The sequence below is a fragment of the Eucyclogobius newberryi genome, unplaced genomic scaffold (genome assembly GCF_026437365.1).
Source record: "Eucyclogobius newberryi isolate DKJ021-1_F unplaced genomic scaffold, fEucNew1.0.hap1 SCAF_5, whole genome shotgun sequence".
Lineage (NCBI taxonomy): Eukaryota > Metazoa > Chordata > Actinopteri > Gobiiformes > Gobiidae > Eucyclogobius > Eucyclogobius newberryi.
The window spans coordinates 40,447,571-40,464,333 of record NW_027316167.1 but is presented as its reverse complement, the minus strand read 5'-3'; the positions used below and the strand labels follow the sequence as shown (position 1 = coordinate 40,464,333).

The 16,763-nt window shown below is 45.2% G+C and overlaps 2 protein-coding genes across 2 annotated transcripts in view; one reads left to right on the top strand and one right to left on the bottom strand.

Annotated features, from left to right (window-relative positions):
• The window catches only part of plaat1l (phospholipase A and acyltransferase 1-like), a 34,906-nt gene extending 33,609 nt beyond the window's left edge, over window positions 1-1,297 (top strand). The window contains exon 5 of the mRNA XM_072465443.1: window positions 998-1,297. Within this exon, the coding sequence (XP_072321544.1) occupies window positions 998-1,063 (66 nt within the window). The 3' untranslated portion in view covers window positions 1,064-1,297. The remainder of the gene's footprint in view (window positions 1-997) is intronic.
• A 1,979-nt stretch (window positions 1,298-3,276) lies between these two features.
• scamp2l (secretory carrier membrane protein 2, like) lies at window positions 3,277-16,435 on the bottom strand. The gene is made up of 9 exons (XM_072465619.1): window positions 16,330-16,435; window positions 14,879-14,956; window positions 13,211-13,306; window positions 10,727-10,853; window positions 8,854-8,982; window positions 7,130-7,292; window positions 6,643-6,744; window positions 4,839-4,956; window positions 3,277-3,450 (listed from the first exon to the last, which is right to left on the bottom strand). The coding sequence occupies exons 1-9, from the start codon at window positions 16,384-16,386 to the stop codon at window positions 3,304-3,306; spliced, it is 1,017 nt and encodes a 338-aa protein (XP_072321720.1). The 5' UTR covers window positions 16,387-16,435; the 3' UTR covers window positions 3,277-3,303.
• Window positions 16,436-16,763: the final 328 nt, after the last annotated feature.

Here is a 16,763-nt window from a genome sequence, read left to right as displayed (position 1 = left end):
GTCCTCACGCCCTTTCTCTTCACCCTTTACACTGCAGACTTCAGACACGACATGGACAGCTGTGTCCTGCAGAAGTTCTGACGACTCTGCCATCATCGGACTCATCACAGACGACGATGATGTGGAGTACAGAGGACTGGCGCAGGACTTTGTGGACTGGTGTCAGCGGAACCACCTCCTCATCAACGCGGGGAAGACCAAGGAGATGGTGGTGGATTTCCGCACCCCACTGCCCCCTCACCAGTGAACATCCAGGGACGGGACATTAAGAGAGTGACTCATTCAAGTACCTGGTGTTCATCTGAACCACAAACTGGACTGGACTCATAACACAGACGCACTGTACAGGAAGAGCCAGAGTCGGCTCTACCTCCTGAGGAGACTCAGGTCTTTTGGAGTGACAAGGCCACTCCTGAAGACCTTCTACGACTCTGTGGTGGCATCAGCCCTCCTGTATGGTGTGGTCTGCTGGAGCAGCAGCATCACAGAGAGGGAGAGGAAGAAGCTGGACAAAGCTCCGTCCTGGGCTGTGCTCTGGACTCGGTGCAGGAGGTGGGGGAAAGAAGGGTCCTAGCTAAACTCACATCTATGCTGGACCATGAGTGTCGCCCCCTGCAGGGCATTCTGTCCCCTGCAGGACACTCTGTCCGCTCTGGAGAACAGCTTCAGTGAGAGACTGATCCACCCTCGCTGTGTGAAGGAAAGGTTTCGCAGGTCTTTCCTTCTGCTGCTGTCAGACTTTATAACAAACACTGTCAGTCCTGAACACTCACAATACTGACTTAACCATGTGCAATACCATCATATCTTATAAATTCAGACCAAACTCAAAATGCGGTTTAATCCTGTGTCGTGTTTTGCAACTCAAGTGTAAAGTATCTTAAGTATTCAGAATACAGTTCTCTGATTAGAGAAAGTAACAGAATATATTTGAGTGCAGTATTCAGTATTCTGTAAATACATGTTCAAAGTCTTCTTCTCATCTCTGGTGTGACAGATTGAGAAGATCTACGAGCACATCATGCCCGCGTGGAAGAAGGCGTTTGAAGACAAGTCGCTGTGAGGACGCACCACCAGGAGGCGCTGTGAGGACACACCACCAGGAGGCGCTGTGAGGACACACCACCAGGAGGCGCTGTGCCACGTCTGACGCGCGTCTACTTTTACACTTTTGGTGAAAACTCAACCACATTTGAAGTTTTAACAGGATAAACAGCCCGATTGACACGTGGATTGAGGTTTCTGTACATGAAATCGTGAATTGCAACTGAAATTTAAATAAAAATGTATATATTCAACTACAACCGTTTATTGCCATTGTTACTGAATAGAATTCACAAACATAAACTTGCAACAAATATAATAAAGACATGCAATATATATTCTATCTGTGGGTACATTTACAAGCCTAGAGAATAAATACATATCAGATTATCCAATAATGTGAAATATGATCTTCAAAATCGCTGATGACACGCGCGTGTATCACTGGCTTTTTAAAGTATTATTATTGAGAACGTAGAATACATTTTTAAATAACTCAATCTGTAGCATTTTCTCTATCATTTTTGTCTTTGCCACATTAGTTTGTTTTTGCTCCATTTCCCAATGTGAACAGAAATCAGATTACTGGAGATCAGATCTAACTGTGATATTCCAATAATGCAGATATGACAAAGTAAACTGAGGAAACCAAGGACAGTTTCATTGAGACAAGAAACATTTTATTTGACAAAAACGAGTATCACAAGAACCATCTTTAAATACCATATTTTAACAGACCAATATTTACACACCGCTATAAACATTAAAAAACGAGCCCAACATAAACTTTAAAGATTCGAAACTATGATCATTTAACACCTCCAGTTTGGTTCTTCTTTCCAAAGGCACCAGGCTAAAGCGAACAGTGTAAGGCACAGACCCACCACAGGGCGGCGCTGTAACGTTAAGTACAGTAACGTTAAGTAACTACAGTGTCAGAGAAAGGAGCGCGGCACGAATCAAATATTACAATCACTTTTGTGTTCTTCTGCTCTTCAATGTCCCACGTCCGTCTCTCGTGTCAGAGAGTCAGAATAATAAGCAGCATCTTTACATTATTCACAAGAAACCTTCAGAAAAGAGCAACAATCATTCAGAAAAGACATATCTAAGGATGCACCAATATCAATATCAGATATCTACTTTTGTTTGTACTTGTACTCGTGAATGTGGGGCCGATACTACGGACCGATACTAAGGACCGATACCGCTTACTGTAACTGAGCCGCTGCGTTTCACCCGCCACACACGGCTCTGGACGGTCAGTTACTTACATGAATCTTAAACATTTCCATAGTTCTTGATGACATCAGCACAGACCCCGCCTCTTTGCCTGTGATCACATGACTTTCTGCCACTGAAAACAATCTTTCAGCTAAAAAAGTGGATTTAAGCTTTTAAAAGTTCCATAACATGGTCATATTTGTCAGTTACACAAACACACAGATTCTGCAGTATTAACCTCAAAAGTAACTACTTGAACTTCTAAATAATATTTAAAATAATGACCATCCTAACACTAGTACTTTCAGTACAAATTTAAAACAGTGTGTCCGTGTGGGGGGGAAGTGGTATCGGTCGGGGGGGGGGGGGGGGGAGTGGTATCGGTCTGGGGGGGAGAAGAGAAGTCACTGCATGTGCGTGTGTGCATGTATGTGTATTGTGCATGTGCGTGTGTGCATGTATGTGTATTGTGCATGTGCGTGTGTGCATGTATGTGTATTGTGCATGTGCGTGTGTGCATGTATGTGTATTGTGCATGTGCGTGTGTGCATGTATGTGTATTGTGCATGTGCGTGTGTGCATGTATGTGTATTGTGCATGTGCGTGTGTGCATGTATGTGTATTGTGCATGTGCGTGTGTGCATGTATGTGTATTGTGCATGTGCGTGTGTGCATGTATGTGTATTGTGCATGTGTGTGTGTGCATGTATGTGTATTGTGCATGTGCGTGTGTGCATGTATGTGTATTGTGCAGGTTCAGTACCATCTTGAGGAGGATGACTCCCAGTGGTATCTGTCTGGGGGGGGAAGACCGCCCTTTATATCTTGGGTTCTGTTTAGAGTCAAGGTCTTCGGCTTGTGCCAGATCGGACTGAAAATATGTCACGTGGGCGGCACCGCTGCCGTTTATGTTTAAATGAGCACGCCCTCCCCCCTCCCTCACACTTCCCCCTCCCTCACACTTCCCCCTCCCTCACACTTCCCCCTCCCTCACACTTCCCCCTCCCTCCCGCGCTCTCCCCCTCCAGGCCCAGGTCAGTTCCTGCTGAAGGCTCCCTGGGCAGCGCCGGAGGCTGCCGTGGTGGCGGCGGACTGGAAGGTGCGGTTGGTCAGGACGCCCTGAGAGAACTCCTGCTGAGCCTTAGTGAAGCTGGCCCCGGTCCTCCGGTACTTTGAGTGAACCTGAAGCAAACACAGCAGTGATGAGGTCAAAGTGTGACAGAATATAATGTATATGTATCACAACTGATCCAATTACAAACTTTACAAAATGCAGCGTTTGGTTGATGGAATATGACAGTAAGATTCACACCAAAGGCTTTTTAAAATTGTTTTAGATAAAAACACAAAATTAAAATATCCAGAACAAAACACAGAGAGCGAGATGACAATGTGTGTGTGTGTGTGTATATATATGTGTATTGTGCATATATGTGTGTGTCTGTGCATGTGTGTGTGCACGCGTGTGTGCATGTATGTGTATTGTGCATGTGCGTGTGTGCATGTATGTGTATTGTGCATGTGCGTGTGTGCATGTATGTGTATTGTGCATGTGCGTGTGTGCATGTATGTGTATTGTGCATGTGCATGTATGTGTATTGTGCATGTGCGTGCGTGCATGTATGTGTGTGTATTGTGCACGTGCGTGTGTGCATGTATGTGTATTGTGCATGTGTGCATGTATGTGTATTGTGCATGTGCTTGTGTGCATGCATGTGTATTGTGCATGTATGTGTATTATGCATGTGCGTGTGTGCATGTATGTGTATTGTGCATGTATGTGTATTGTGCATGTGTATTGTGCATGTGTATTGTGCACGTGCGTGTGTGCATATATGTGTATTGTGCATGTGCACGTGTGCATGTATGTGTATTGTGCATGTGCGCGTGTATGTGTATTGTGCATGTGTGCATGTATGTGTATTGTGCATGTGTATTGTGCATGTATGTGTATTGTGCATGTGCATGTGTATTGTGCATGTGTATTGTGCATGTATGTGTATTGTGCATGTGTATGTGTATTGTGCATGTGTATTGTGCATGTGCGTGTGCATGTGTATTGTGCATGTGCGTGTGTGCATGCATGTGTATTGTGCATGTGCGTGTGTGCATGCATGTGTATTGTGCATGTGCGTGTGTGCATGCATGTGTATTGTGCATGTGCGTGTGTGCATGCATGTGTATTGTGCATGTGTATTGTGCATGTATGTGTATTGTGCATGTGTATGTGTATTGTGCATGTGTATTGTGCATGTGCGTGTGTGCATGCATGTGTATTGTGCATGTGTATTGTGCATGTATGTGTATTGTGCATGTGTATGTGTATTGTGCATGTGTATTGTGCATGTATGTGTATTGTGCATGTGTATGTGTATTGTGCATGTGTATTGTGCATGTGCATGCATGTGTATTGTGCATGTGCGTGTGCATGTGTATTGTGCATGTGCATGTGCGTGTGCATGTGTATTGTGCATGTGCGTGTGTGCATGCATGTGTATTGTGCATGTGCGTGTGTGCATGCATGTGTATTGTGCATGTGCGCATGTGCGTGTATTGTGCAGGTTCAGTACCATCTTGAGGAGGATGACTCCCAGCACAGAGTTGACAGTGAAGAACCCGGCGACAACCAACATAGTGACGGCCACAGCCAGATTGGCCTGGATCATGCTGATGGCTGCGATCCAGCCGCTGTCACAGAACACACAAGTCTTTACTGTACGACAACACGCGCACAACAACACAACACGCGCACAACATACACAAAAAGGGCCTGTTTCAGACGGACAGACAGGGTCAGACGTGTGCTGCACTTTGAGTTTGGCTGCTTCAGATTAGACTTTATCTTTTCCTTTGCAAACAGCTGAAGATTGTGTCAATAAAAGTGTGGTTCATTTCTGTGATATGACACACACCACTGGGTTTGATAAAATATGTTCAGCCTTAAAAAGGTTAAAGAACATTCTGATCCTAAAAAAAAAAAAAATCAACAATCAACAAAATACGGAGAATATTCTTATTATTTTATATGAAGTAATTTAGTCCCAGATACAATGAAAGTCAAACTCTTACGACATATTTAGGCCTAAAAGGTGTTCTTATGGCGGGAGGTTCTGGTCCGGATAGACCGGAGCCTTCTGCCTGAGGGGAGTGGCCTCCTGCCTGAGGGGAGGGGAGTGGCCTCCTGCCTGAGGGGAGTGGCTTCCTGCCTGAGGGGCGTGGCCTCCTGCCTGAGGGGAGTGGCTCAAATAGTCCATGTCCAGGATGAGAAGGGTCAACAGTGATCAGACCTGTTCGTCCCAGAGTCCTGGAGACGTACAGGTCCTGCAGAGATGGAAGTCTGCAGACGAACACCTTCTCAGCAGAGGGCGCTGTAGTCTGATGGTGGGCTCCCACTTGAGGTCCCGGGTGATGGTGGTGCAGAGGAAGAGGAGGTGGACATGGGGGAGTCTGTGATGGACTATCTTTAAACGCCCAGACTTCAATTTTACTCAAGTGAAAAGTTTATTTGTGAACTTTAAAATCCGAAGCAAGGCCCAGAAAAAGATCTTAAAAGTCTGAGTTATTGGCCACATATCAGAGCAGCATATTTACATTTTAACAACCGAACATTTCTCTCAGATAGAGATATTCTTGTTCAGCCACAGCTCAGATGTTCTGAAAGTGTCTGCTCCAGGACAGCACTACTGTCCAGGATGTTAGAGCAGAATAAGGAGAGAATGAAGATGAAAACATGGCCGACAGTGGGTCATTTACAAGTGAACAGAAGAACATCTGATTTTGGTTTTGGTTAAAGGAAGAAAATCTGACCTTTTCCTGCCTGAGTCCATGGAAATAAAGTTAAAACCATTCTTTGGAACTTTCTCCATGGACATAGATGTGTTTAATGCCCAATATTCCCATGGAAACAAACGGGAGGCTCCTCCGCCAGGCCAAGTACGAGTCAGGTTTGTGGAGAGCTATCTGCTCACTGTGAGGACAGTTTTTCAGAGCAATTTATTTATTTTATTTACGTTTTATTTAACCAGAAAAGTCCATTGAGCCTAGTTGTAGAGGAGACCTACGCCACATTCAGAACATGCAGAACATGCAAACATTCATTTGTGTCTTTGCCACATTCGTTGCCTTTCATATTGTCCTTGTCAACAACAGTCAGATGGATCTGTTTACATGAGTTTATCATTCTGTTTCGTTCTTTTTTTAAAGGATTTGTTTTGCTCGTAGGCTTTATTAGACAGGACAGCCCAGTGTGAAATGGATGAGAGAGAAGGGAGGACATGCAGCAAAGTGTCGGGATTTGAACTCACGACACTGAGGCCAGCTGCACATGGAGCCTGGCATATGTGCTGTGACTTTACCGCACATGGCCACACCCACCTGTTCCCCCAGCCCGGGATGCCCACCGTCTGGATGATGTACACCACCACTTGGAAGAAGAACACGAAGAAGAAGAAGAAGAAACTGAAGGAGCTGTCCGACCTGCAGAGAGACGAGCGCCATCTTAAAGCTGCACTGTGGAACTTTAGCAGCTGTTCTTCAGAGAGAGGTTATTGCTTTGCCACACACACGTGTACACATTATATATATATATATATATATATACACACACAAAAATAGATATGATCAAACACATATTATGTGGTTGTAAATGTGAGTCTGGTGATCATTTCTGGAGCTAAAGGAGATCTCTGAGCTCTAACTGTGATGTTGGATGAACATTTTGAAGAAGGGAGAGGATTCTACACAGGATCAAACTGTGTGACTGGAGCTAAATATAACTCCAGGTATGTTTTTGATGAGGAGAGAAGTTCATTTAGCACAATATGTGAGCTGTAAAGTGAATGTATGAGGAGCAGAGCAGTACCTGAAGGCCCTGTACACAGGCCTGTACCAGCACACAAAGGCCACAGGAGTGAAGAGCACAAACCACAGGATGGACAGGCCAAAGTCCACTCCGTGTGTGGTGGAGCCGGCCGTGAAGTAGGCCAGGCAGCCCAGGATGTTCAGGAACAGCGTGGCACTGTGGACTGAAGCACAACCACCAAACACAGGTCAGGTGACACATGGAACAAAGGTATCACAAATGGTCATATACGTAAGTATAACTTACGTATAAGTTGAGAATTTTAAAAACAGTTCTGTGAATCCTGATGACCTGCAGCACCAGTTACTACTCACTAAATGACTCAACAGTTCTTTTGACTGTCCACACACACGTGTGAGGCAGACTGCTGTGTTGAGATTCTCAAAGATCATTTAAACAAATAACGTTTCATTGGGTCATTGTGGTGCACAGGGTCAAACGCCATATACTGCATCTACAGACTATATCAGGGGGTGTGAAGTGAAACTGTCCGCAGTGAATATAATAATGTTGCTGCAATCGTTTGGAGTCACGATTGAAGGAAATCTTATGTGTGAAGAGTTGTGATCTGAGGGGGCCTGTCTGAGTGCCGACTGTTGGACATGTGTCCGTTTTGATGCTTTGTTTTGTTGGTGTAGTTAGCGCTTAGCCCGTGAAATGCTACCACAACATTATAAACATTGCCTCTGTTCTCTCATTGGCTGCTGTAGAGTGAATATGTCTGTATCCTAGACCAACGCTGACATGTAAATGAGTCGTGAAAGAGGCGCTAACAGCCATGCATATTAACTGTCCGTTTCTTCAATAGTAGGCTAGTTTATCAGAAATAGTGTTGTACAAACTTACTTTCAGTCTTAAAGATGTCCCCTAAATAAACCATAAACAGATCCTTTTCCTATTAACAATTCATCATGCCACACATGGCATTAAAGGACCCACTGCAGGGCACGAGCCACGGCAAAGAGCCCACCTCTCATCCTACTACTTCATTCAGCGCAATGAGAGACACTTCTAACATTTTCCTGACCACACGGGTCGTGATAGCGTCATGTCCCCATGGGATTTTATGTTCAGTGTGATGTGGTTAATAAGTGTGCCAAATTTCACCCGTTTATGACAAAGTACATTTTTTCAACCCATTCAAAAGTTTTGTAAACCAACACGCAATATAAGTCAATGGCAATATTTATCAGGTTGCCACAGTAACATGCTTGCAGATAGATATATATATTCTGAACAAACGGCGAACCTATCTATATAGATATATCTATATATACATTTTAAAAAAGGTGGAAAAAAATAAAGTATGCAATGTAAAATTATGAACAAATTGGGTTCCGCCCACATTGGCCGACTACCTGTGGGGTTTAGGGCGGGGTCATAATCTAATTTTGTACTTGTCCTGACATGAAGTATGTTCAAACTGTAGGAGGAGATGCCTAAAGTATGACGAGGTGCACTTTAGTCAGCGCCGTCTTTGATCCAATATGGCCGACTTCCTGATTGTTAATTGCTTTTTGAGGTGGCGCTACTGAGCTATCGTTCAATATTTTTCACAGGGTCAAAATAAGAATTTCACTCAAAATTAGGATACAATTTTAATAAGTCGCTGGGACAATTATCATCACTAAATATATCGGTTATCAGCACCTTCATCCTTGTTTACATTGTTCATGGCCCCAAAAACTCCACAGCTCTAGTTAGGACTAATACAGCAGACTCACACATCCACAGATAGTACATCCTCTTGCAGATCCTCCGGTACTCCTCAGGGATTTCCTCCTCAAAGTCCTGGTAGAAACACGGCTTCACTGGGAAGATCTTGGGCAGAGGAGGCCAGTTGTTCTCCTTCACTGTAGTTGCAGAAGAGATCACAGCATTTGGAATGTTAGCAGTGAGTGTGAAGCAGTGTGAAGAAAGAAATCTGCTCCTGCAACAGTCTACAACTCTAATGAAGCTCAATAATCGGTTTGTACCTGTTTGATATCTTAACTTGTATTGAATTAACAGCAGTAGAACAAACGTCGTCACACTCACACATTCATCACGGATACAGACTTCATGAATACACAGCGTTTCTGAGTCAAGGTGTTAAGAAAAGTTATTATTGTGGGAGGAGTCAAGTGCCCTTTATCTCCCCCTGCTGTTAGCAAAGAAGCTAGCAACAACAGATTTACTTTCAGCTCCCAATTTACAGAATAAGGACTAAAATAATCAGTTGTGCTGTCCATAGTTCTACCACAATGACAATGATGTAAGTGTGAGACCTCCAGGAGGCGAGGCCTCTCTGCAGACGCCTCCACAAGGCTCGATTTCACCCAGAATCCTGCACAATGTGTGTCCTTTAAAGCAGGGGTTCGTTAACATTTCAAGTCGGGACAACCAAAACCCGTAAAACCGACCTGGGACCCCCACTGGGACCCCCACTGCTAAATGACATTGTCGTCTGTCATCATCATCTCAAGTTGCAAAAACTTGAAAATCAGGTTTGATTGTGTTTATTTAATCGGCTTATCAAGTAATTTGACTTAATTTCACAAAAATAGCTATATTAATTATATGTATATAATATCAACGTCTTCACAGTCGTCTCGTGAGCCCCAGCTCAGGCATCGTGACCCCCGCGTAGGGAGCCAATACGTTAAAGGACATATATTTTTTCTGAATCTCCTCGATAACTGACGTTTTCTTGATCTGTTATGTGGCTCTGAGAATCTTTTCTGGTTTTTAAGTTTTTAAGTCCATGAATCATGGCCAAACTCCTTCTGTGCAGTTCTCCCGTCTAATCACGATCAGTACAATTGTGTAGTGAGACCTGGAAGTGAGGACAGCCTGAAATGTGCTGAAACGCAGGTTGTCTCGGGGAAAACAGCATAGATCAAAATGTAATTGTATTTGTTTATTTGTAACTTTATTTTCATTTTTCTAAAACGGATGCCAAACTTACTTAAGAGCATGTTTAAAGGCTGATAATACCAATAACGCATAATATTTGTCCTTTAAAGGAACGGTTTTAACTCTTTTAAATGTGTCTGCTCCACCAGGGGGCGATATCACTATCTATGCTGATGTCATGGACCTGATTGTAAACCACTCTGAGGGAACCCTGATCTGTGGCAGTGATTGGAATCTTAATGTTCAACCTTCATGAGATGTATCAAACTCAAGGGCTCTGGAGGAGCAATAACAGCACATTTTGCAAAGTAATAAAGAATATAGGCCTGATAGATATCTGGAGGGAGACGAACCCCAGTGCACGTCAGTAAACCCATTTCTCAAAGGTTAAAGTTAAGCTGAACTTGTCCTCTGCATTTGACCCATCCTTAAATGCTGCTGGAGCGTCTCCTCAGGAGCAGCGGTCGCTGCAGTTAAGTGTTCAGACCATCTCCAGATCTTAGAGAGGATTTTACCTATTGTGCATGTTTGGGGTTGTTGATGTGCAGTGTGCGGCGTGCAGTGTGCGGCGTGCAGTGTGCGGCGTGCAGTGTGCGGCGTGCGGCGTGCAGTGTGCGGCGTGCAGTGTGCGGCGTGCAGTGTGTGGTATATGGTGCAGTAGTGTGCAGCGTGCCGTGTGCGGCGTGCAGTTGAAGTGCTGACCTCCAGGGTTGGGCCGGGTTGCACTGCGCGCCTCTAAGTCTCGCTCTTTCCTCTCCAGCTCAGCCGCCTTCTTCTCTAGCTCCTCCTGCTGCTTGGCCAGACTCACAGCAGCAGCACTCGCACTGGTCTGTGTGGGACAAGAAAGACACCGTCAAACACAATCTCCTGCTCCAGAGGATCAGCAAGATCTGAGCAAAGAACGTCCCAGTGTGGAGAAGTAACATTACTTGAAGATAAAAACCAGCATATTTAAGAACATGCAGAAGGTAAAAGTAAAAAATATGAGAGCTGTCAATTTTATTGCATTAACGCAAAATTATTTGATTGTCCTCTATTAAGTTATGGCCGTGGCTGCAGAGCCGTGGCGCGGTCAAATAGCGCAGCAGTTTCAGGAGCCGCGGCATTGCCATATAGCCTCATGGCTAACCCTAACCTTAACCCTAACCCTGACCTTAACCCTGACCGTAACCTTAACCCTAACCTGGCGCGGTCAAATAGCGCAGCAGTTTCGGCCGCTCGCCGCGGCTCTGTAGACACTCCCTTAAATGATACATATATTTAAAAAATACATAGAATGCAAAGTGATATATTAAGTATCTAAAGAGACAACACCAAAATGATCTAAAGATTGTGAGATTCTGTTCTTATCATTTCAGTGTTTTGCTACAGGAGCATCACACCAGGGCAGAGCAGTGACACCTGCACTAGTGCTGCACATGGACATTTAGGACGATGTTATGGGAAAAACTTGGACCAATAACGATATTAGACTGATATTTTTTTTATTCTAAACACTTTTGAATAGTTTGGACAAAGACATATTGCAGTAAACAAATTATTTTTAGAAGTGATTTTCTTTTATAATAAGAGTTTATAAAACTAAAATGCACTAAATCTACTTTAACACATAATAATAATAATAATAATAATAATAATAATAATAATAATAATAATAATAATAATAATAATAATAATAATAATAATAATAATTAGGCTGAGCAAAAATAATATGTCTGTTTGCCGTAACCCGAGCGACCCGCTATGAAACTAGCCGACTGAAAAACATATCAGCATTTTGTTGAAAAAAACTTCAAAATCTTTTTTTTTTCAATTATTTTGCCGACTCACCGACAGGTCTTTCCTGAACCACCGTGTCAAATATTTTTTATCACGCTGGTAAACCTGTCTTTCCTCCCAAAGGACTAATAACGCACTGCGCATCACAAGTGCGTCTTCATATTCAGACCTCCACATGCGTTTGTAATGAAACAGAGCACGTGTAGGTGGCGTCATTTTGCCTTTAACAAGTTGATTTGTTGTTGTTGTTGTTGTTTTATGGCGGTTGGCATCCAATTGTTGCATTACCGCCAGACTTTATTCCTCAGACTTTTCGTAATATTTGCTCTTGTCGGCGCCACTGATATGTCCATTGTAGTGTCACCCTCTGTCAGGGTGTGAAATTTGACTTACGCAAATGCATTCTGGGATTTAAACACGCCCAGCAGCGTCATCACAACAAATATGGCGGCGCCCGTGTCCCCCGCATGTTCCCCCCGCTCGCCTTCGCTACCAAAATAAAGGATAACGGCGTACAAAAGGTCAATTGAAATATCTTAAAATCGTGAGATTTAGTATCGGGTTGATAGAGACGTTTTCCGTCATTGACTGTTGAAGCCTGACCCCTGGTGGTCACTCCGACTCAAAAAATGACAAAATTTGGATCTTTTTTTTTGCCTTCAAAGTAAAAAAAAAATAAGAATTTGCCTACCGACCGAGCCACTTAAAAAATGTTGACTCGGGTTAAAGCAAACAGACAATTTATTTGGGGCAGCCTAATAATAATAATGATAATGATAATAATACCCCACATTTGAAAACAAAAAAAGTTTGATGTTCAAATGTTGAATTGTGTGGCTCCTCCTCTTCAGCTCCTCTTCAGCTCCTCCTCACACTCACTCAGTGATATGGACGAGACGAGTCAAATGTTGGACAAAAGCATTGCATTTATTGCTCTTATATTTAATGATAAGTTTTGTCTAAAGTTTTTCTGGAGCATTTAAAAGTCTGTAACTGTCATTTCTGGCTCTTTTGATTCAGACTTGATTCAGAAGTTTAAGCCTGTTCTGTTGTAGCACGTGTGGGACAGTGCGGCGGTGGGTGGAGTTTGGGGCGGGGCATCTTTAAAGCGAGTTCTCACCTGCTGCCAGCGGACACAGCTCCACACCTGACCATAACTCCACCTTCACACAAACCCTGAGGCTCCTCCAAACCAGAGTCGTGACATCAGCACTGTCCAGGATCTTCAGTATTCATTCTTTTAAAAGCCTCTACAATAATGAATCAAAGTACTTCTGATAAAGAATAGATGAATGGGGCTGCAGCATGGCCCCGCCCCGGGGCGGGCCGACGCCCCGCCCCTATGTTGTAAAAGTACAACATAGACTGAAGTACAAGTACAACGTAGGGGTTGTACCTGGCACTGACCTTTGCACTCTGCTCCACAGACGTTGGCAGCACCGCAGGTTGGGACGCAGTGGGCGCGGTGATGGGAATGGTGGTCCCGGTCACAGAGAACTGTCCCTGGACACACGAAGTGGACATTGATTTGAAGAGTCCTCAGTACGAGACAGCGTCAGATGTGAAACTAACACCAGGAGAACAATCCGTGAAACTAACACCAGGAGAACAATCCGTGAAACTAACACCAGGAGAACAATCAGTGAAACTAACACCAGCAGAACAATCAGTGAAACTAACACCAGCAGAACAATCCGTGAAACTAACACCAGCAGAACAATCCGTGAAACTAACACCAGCAGAACAATCCGTGAAACTAACACCAGCAGAACAATCAGTGAAACTAACACCAGGAGAACAATCAGTGAAACTAACACCAGCAGAACAATCAGTGAAACTAACACCAGGAGAACAATCAGTGAAACTAACACCAGCAGAACAATCAGTGAAACTAACACCAGCAGAACAATCCGTGAAACTAACACCAGCAGAACAATCAGTGAAACTAACACCAGCAGAACAATCAGTGCCGTCTCAACACAACACCAACATCACAATGAGAATGAAAAGCACAAACGTTTCAGACAAAAGATACTGTTACTGAACGTGTGACTGAACATGAGACTGAACATGAGACTGAACGTGTGACTGAACGTGTGACTGAACGTGTGACTGAACGTGAGACTGAACGTGTGACTGAACGTGTGACTGAACGTGTGACTGAACGTGAGACTGAACGTGTGACTGAACGTGTGACTGAACATGAGACTGAACGTGTGACTGAACGTGTGACTGAACGTGTGACTGAACGTGTGACTGAACGTGTGACTGAACGTGTGACTGAACATGAGACTGAACGTGTGACTGAACGTGTGACTGAACGTGTGACTGAACGTGTGACTGAACGTGTGACTGAACGTGAGACTGAACGTGTGACTGAACGTGTGACTGAACGTGTGACTGAACGTGTGACTGAACGTGAGACTGAACGTGTGACTGAACGTGTGACTGAACGTGTGACTGAACGTGTGACTGAACGTGTGACTGAACGTGAGACTGAACGTGTGACTGAACATGAGACTGAACGTGTGACTGAACGTGAGACTGAACGTGTGACTGAACGTGTGACTGAACGTGTGACTGAACGTGAGACTGAACGTGTGACTGAACGTGTGACTGAACATGAGACTGAACGTGTGACTGAACGTGTGACTGAACGTGTGACTGAACATGAGACTGAACGTGTGACTGAACGTGTGACTGAACGTGTGACTGAACGTGAGACTGAACGTGTGACTGAACGTGTGACTGAACGTGTGACTGAACGTGTGACTGAACGTGAGACTGAACGTGTGACTGAACGTGTGACTGAACGTGTGACTGAACGTGTGACTGAACATGAGACTGAACGTGTGACTGAACGTGTGACTGAACGTGTGACTGAACGTGTGACTGAACATGAGACTGAACATGAGCCTGAACGTGTGACTGAACGCTTTACTGAACGTGTGACTGAACGTGTGACTGAACGCTTTACTGAACGTGTGACTGAACGCGTGACTGAACGTGAGTCTGAACGTGTGACTGAACGCTTTACTGAACGTGTGACTGAACGTTGCGGAGTGCAGCACTGACCATGTCCTGAGCGGAGAAAGGGTTGAAGTCTTCCAGATTCTCGTTGATTCCTTTGGTGACGTTTGTGACTGAAGCGTCCTGACACAGACAAAGCAGAACAAACACACTTTCACAACATGATGGATTCATCTGGTCACATGACCAGCTCCACACGCTGTTGGGAGGGCATCCGCATTAAAACTAAGACAGTTTCAGACAAAGCACCAGAGTTTAAACGTGAAAGCCGGGTCCGTTTGTGAAGCAAACTATCTGACCGTGTTTGCAGAAGCTGTAAAGACAATCAGTAACTTTGACTGTTTTAACGCTCAGCCACAGCCACAGCTACAGCCCTCAGGCAGGGCCTCAGCCCTCGGCTTCAGCATCAGCCCTCGGGCCTCGACCCTCAGGCCTCAGCCCTCGGGCCTCGACCCTCAGGCCTCAGCCCTCGGGCCTCGACCCTCAGGCCTCAGCCCTCGGGCCTCGACCCTCAGGCCTCAGCCCTCGGCTTCAGCATCAGCCCTCGGGCCTCGACCCTCAGGCCTCAGCCCTCGGGCCTCGACCCTCAGGCCTCGGCATCAGCCCTGAGGCCTCGGCATCAGGATCAGCTGGATCTATAAGTGTGATTATTCAGGTCACAATATCATTTTAAGAACTAAAAACTAACAATTATTATTACTATTTTAGAAGAGAATCCACTCATTTAAATTCAATCTGTTCTCCCAAAAAACTGCCTTTTATGTGTCTGTGTCTGTCACAATGACTTTACTTTTCATTCAGAAAGAGTTCATAAAAGTGTCACACACTATTGGAAAAAAGTGTGAGATTAGACTAAAGATTTGACTAAATACTTTGCCCCATTTTTCCTAGTTTGACATAAACATAATGTAGACAAGAGCTAAAATCCTTGTGAATTGCAAAATAGTTTTGAACAATCATTTAACAACAATACGACAAATGTGTCTGTTGTGATGTCACTTATTGATGACGTCACAGAGGGACTCGACTCGGTTCTACTTCCTGTCATTTTCAACTTTTATTTTCCACTTTGTCTTGACAAACTGCCACTGTAAAACTATGATCATTATTTAGCACAAGTTCCTGATGAAGTCTTAGACAAACACGCGCCGCTGACGTTAATGGCGTCTCTCGTGACGTTAATGGCGTCTCTCGTGACGTTAATGGCGTCTCTCGTGACGTTAATGGCGTCTCTCGTGACGTGCGTCCACCTGTCGCTCTCACCTGCGCAGCTGCTTCTTCCGCCGCCGCACAAACACACGCCATTTACCGCGTTTTAACGGCTCAAATTTACCCAACAACGTCAAACTTTCCCTCACGGATAAATAAAGCCACTTCAAAGCCACTAAAAAGCCACAGGAAATACACGCCGCGGCTCCGCGCCGCAACCGCCCAAACTGGTTTAGGTTCAGCGCGTTGTCCCGGCGCGGTCCGGGGCCCGCGGCGGCGGGACGTACTTGGAACGGGTTGACGTCCACCGGGTCCACGAAGGGGTTACTGTCGAAGCCGGACATGTTTGGGGTCAGTGTGCGGAAAGCGTCGGTCCTTCCTCCCGCGGCTCCGGTGAGAGTCCTCCTGATGCTGCTCGGGTCCCCCCTGTGCGCATGCGCCACTGGCCCCTGGAGCCGCGAGCGCACCACGTCACCGGAGGAGCGGCGAGGAGGAGGAGCGAGGAGGAGCGGCGAGGAGGAGGAGGAGGGGGAGCGGCGAGGAGGAGGAGCGAGGAGGAGGAGCGAGGAGGAGCGGCGAGGAGGAGGAGGAGGGGGAGCGGCGAGGAGGAGGAGCGAGGAGGAGGAGCGAGGAGGAGCGGCGAGGAGGAGGAGGAGGGGGAGCGGCGAGGAGGAGGAGGAGGAGGAGGAGCCACCTGAGACGCATCAGCTCGTTTCATTTA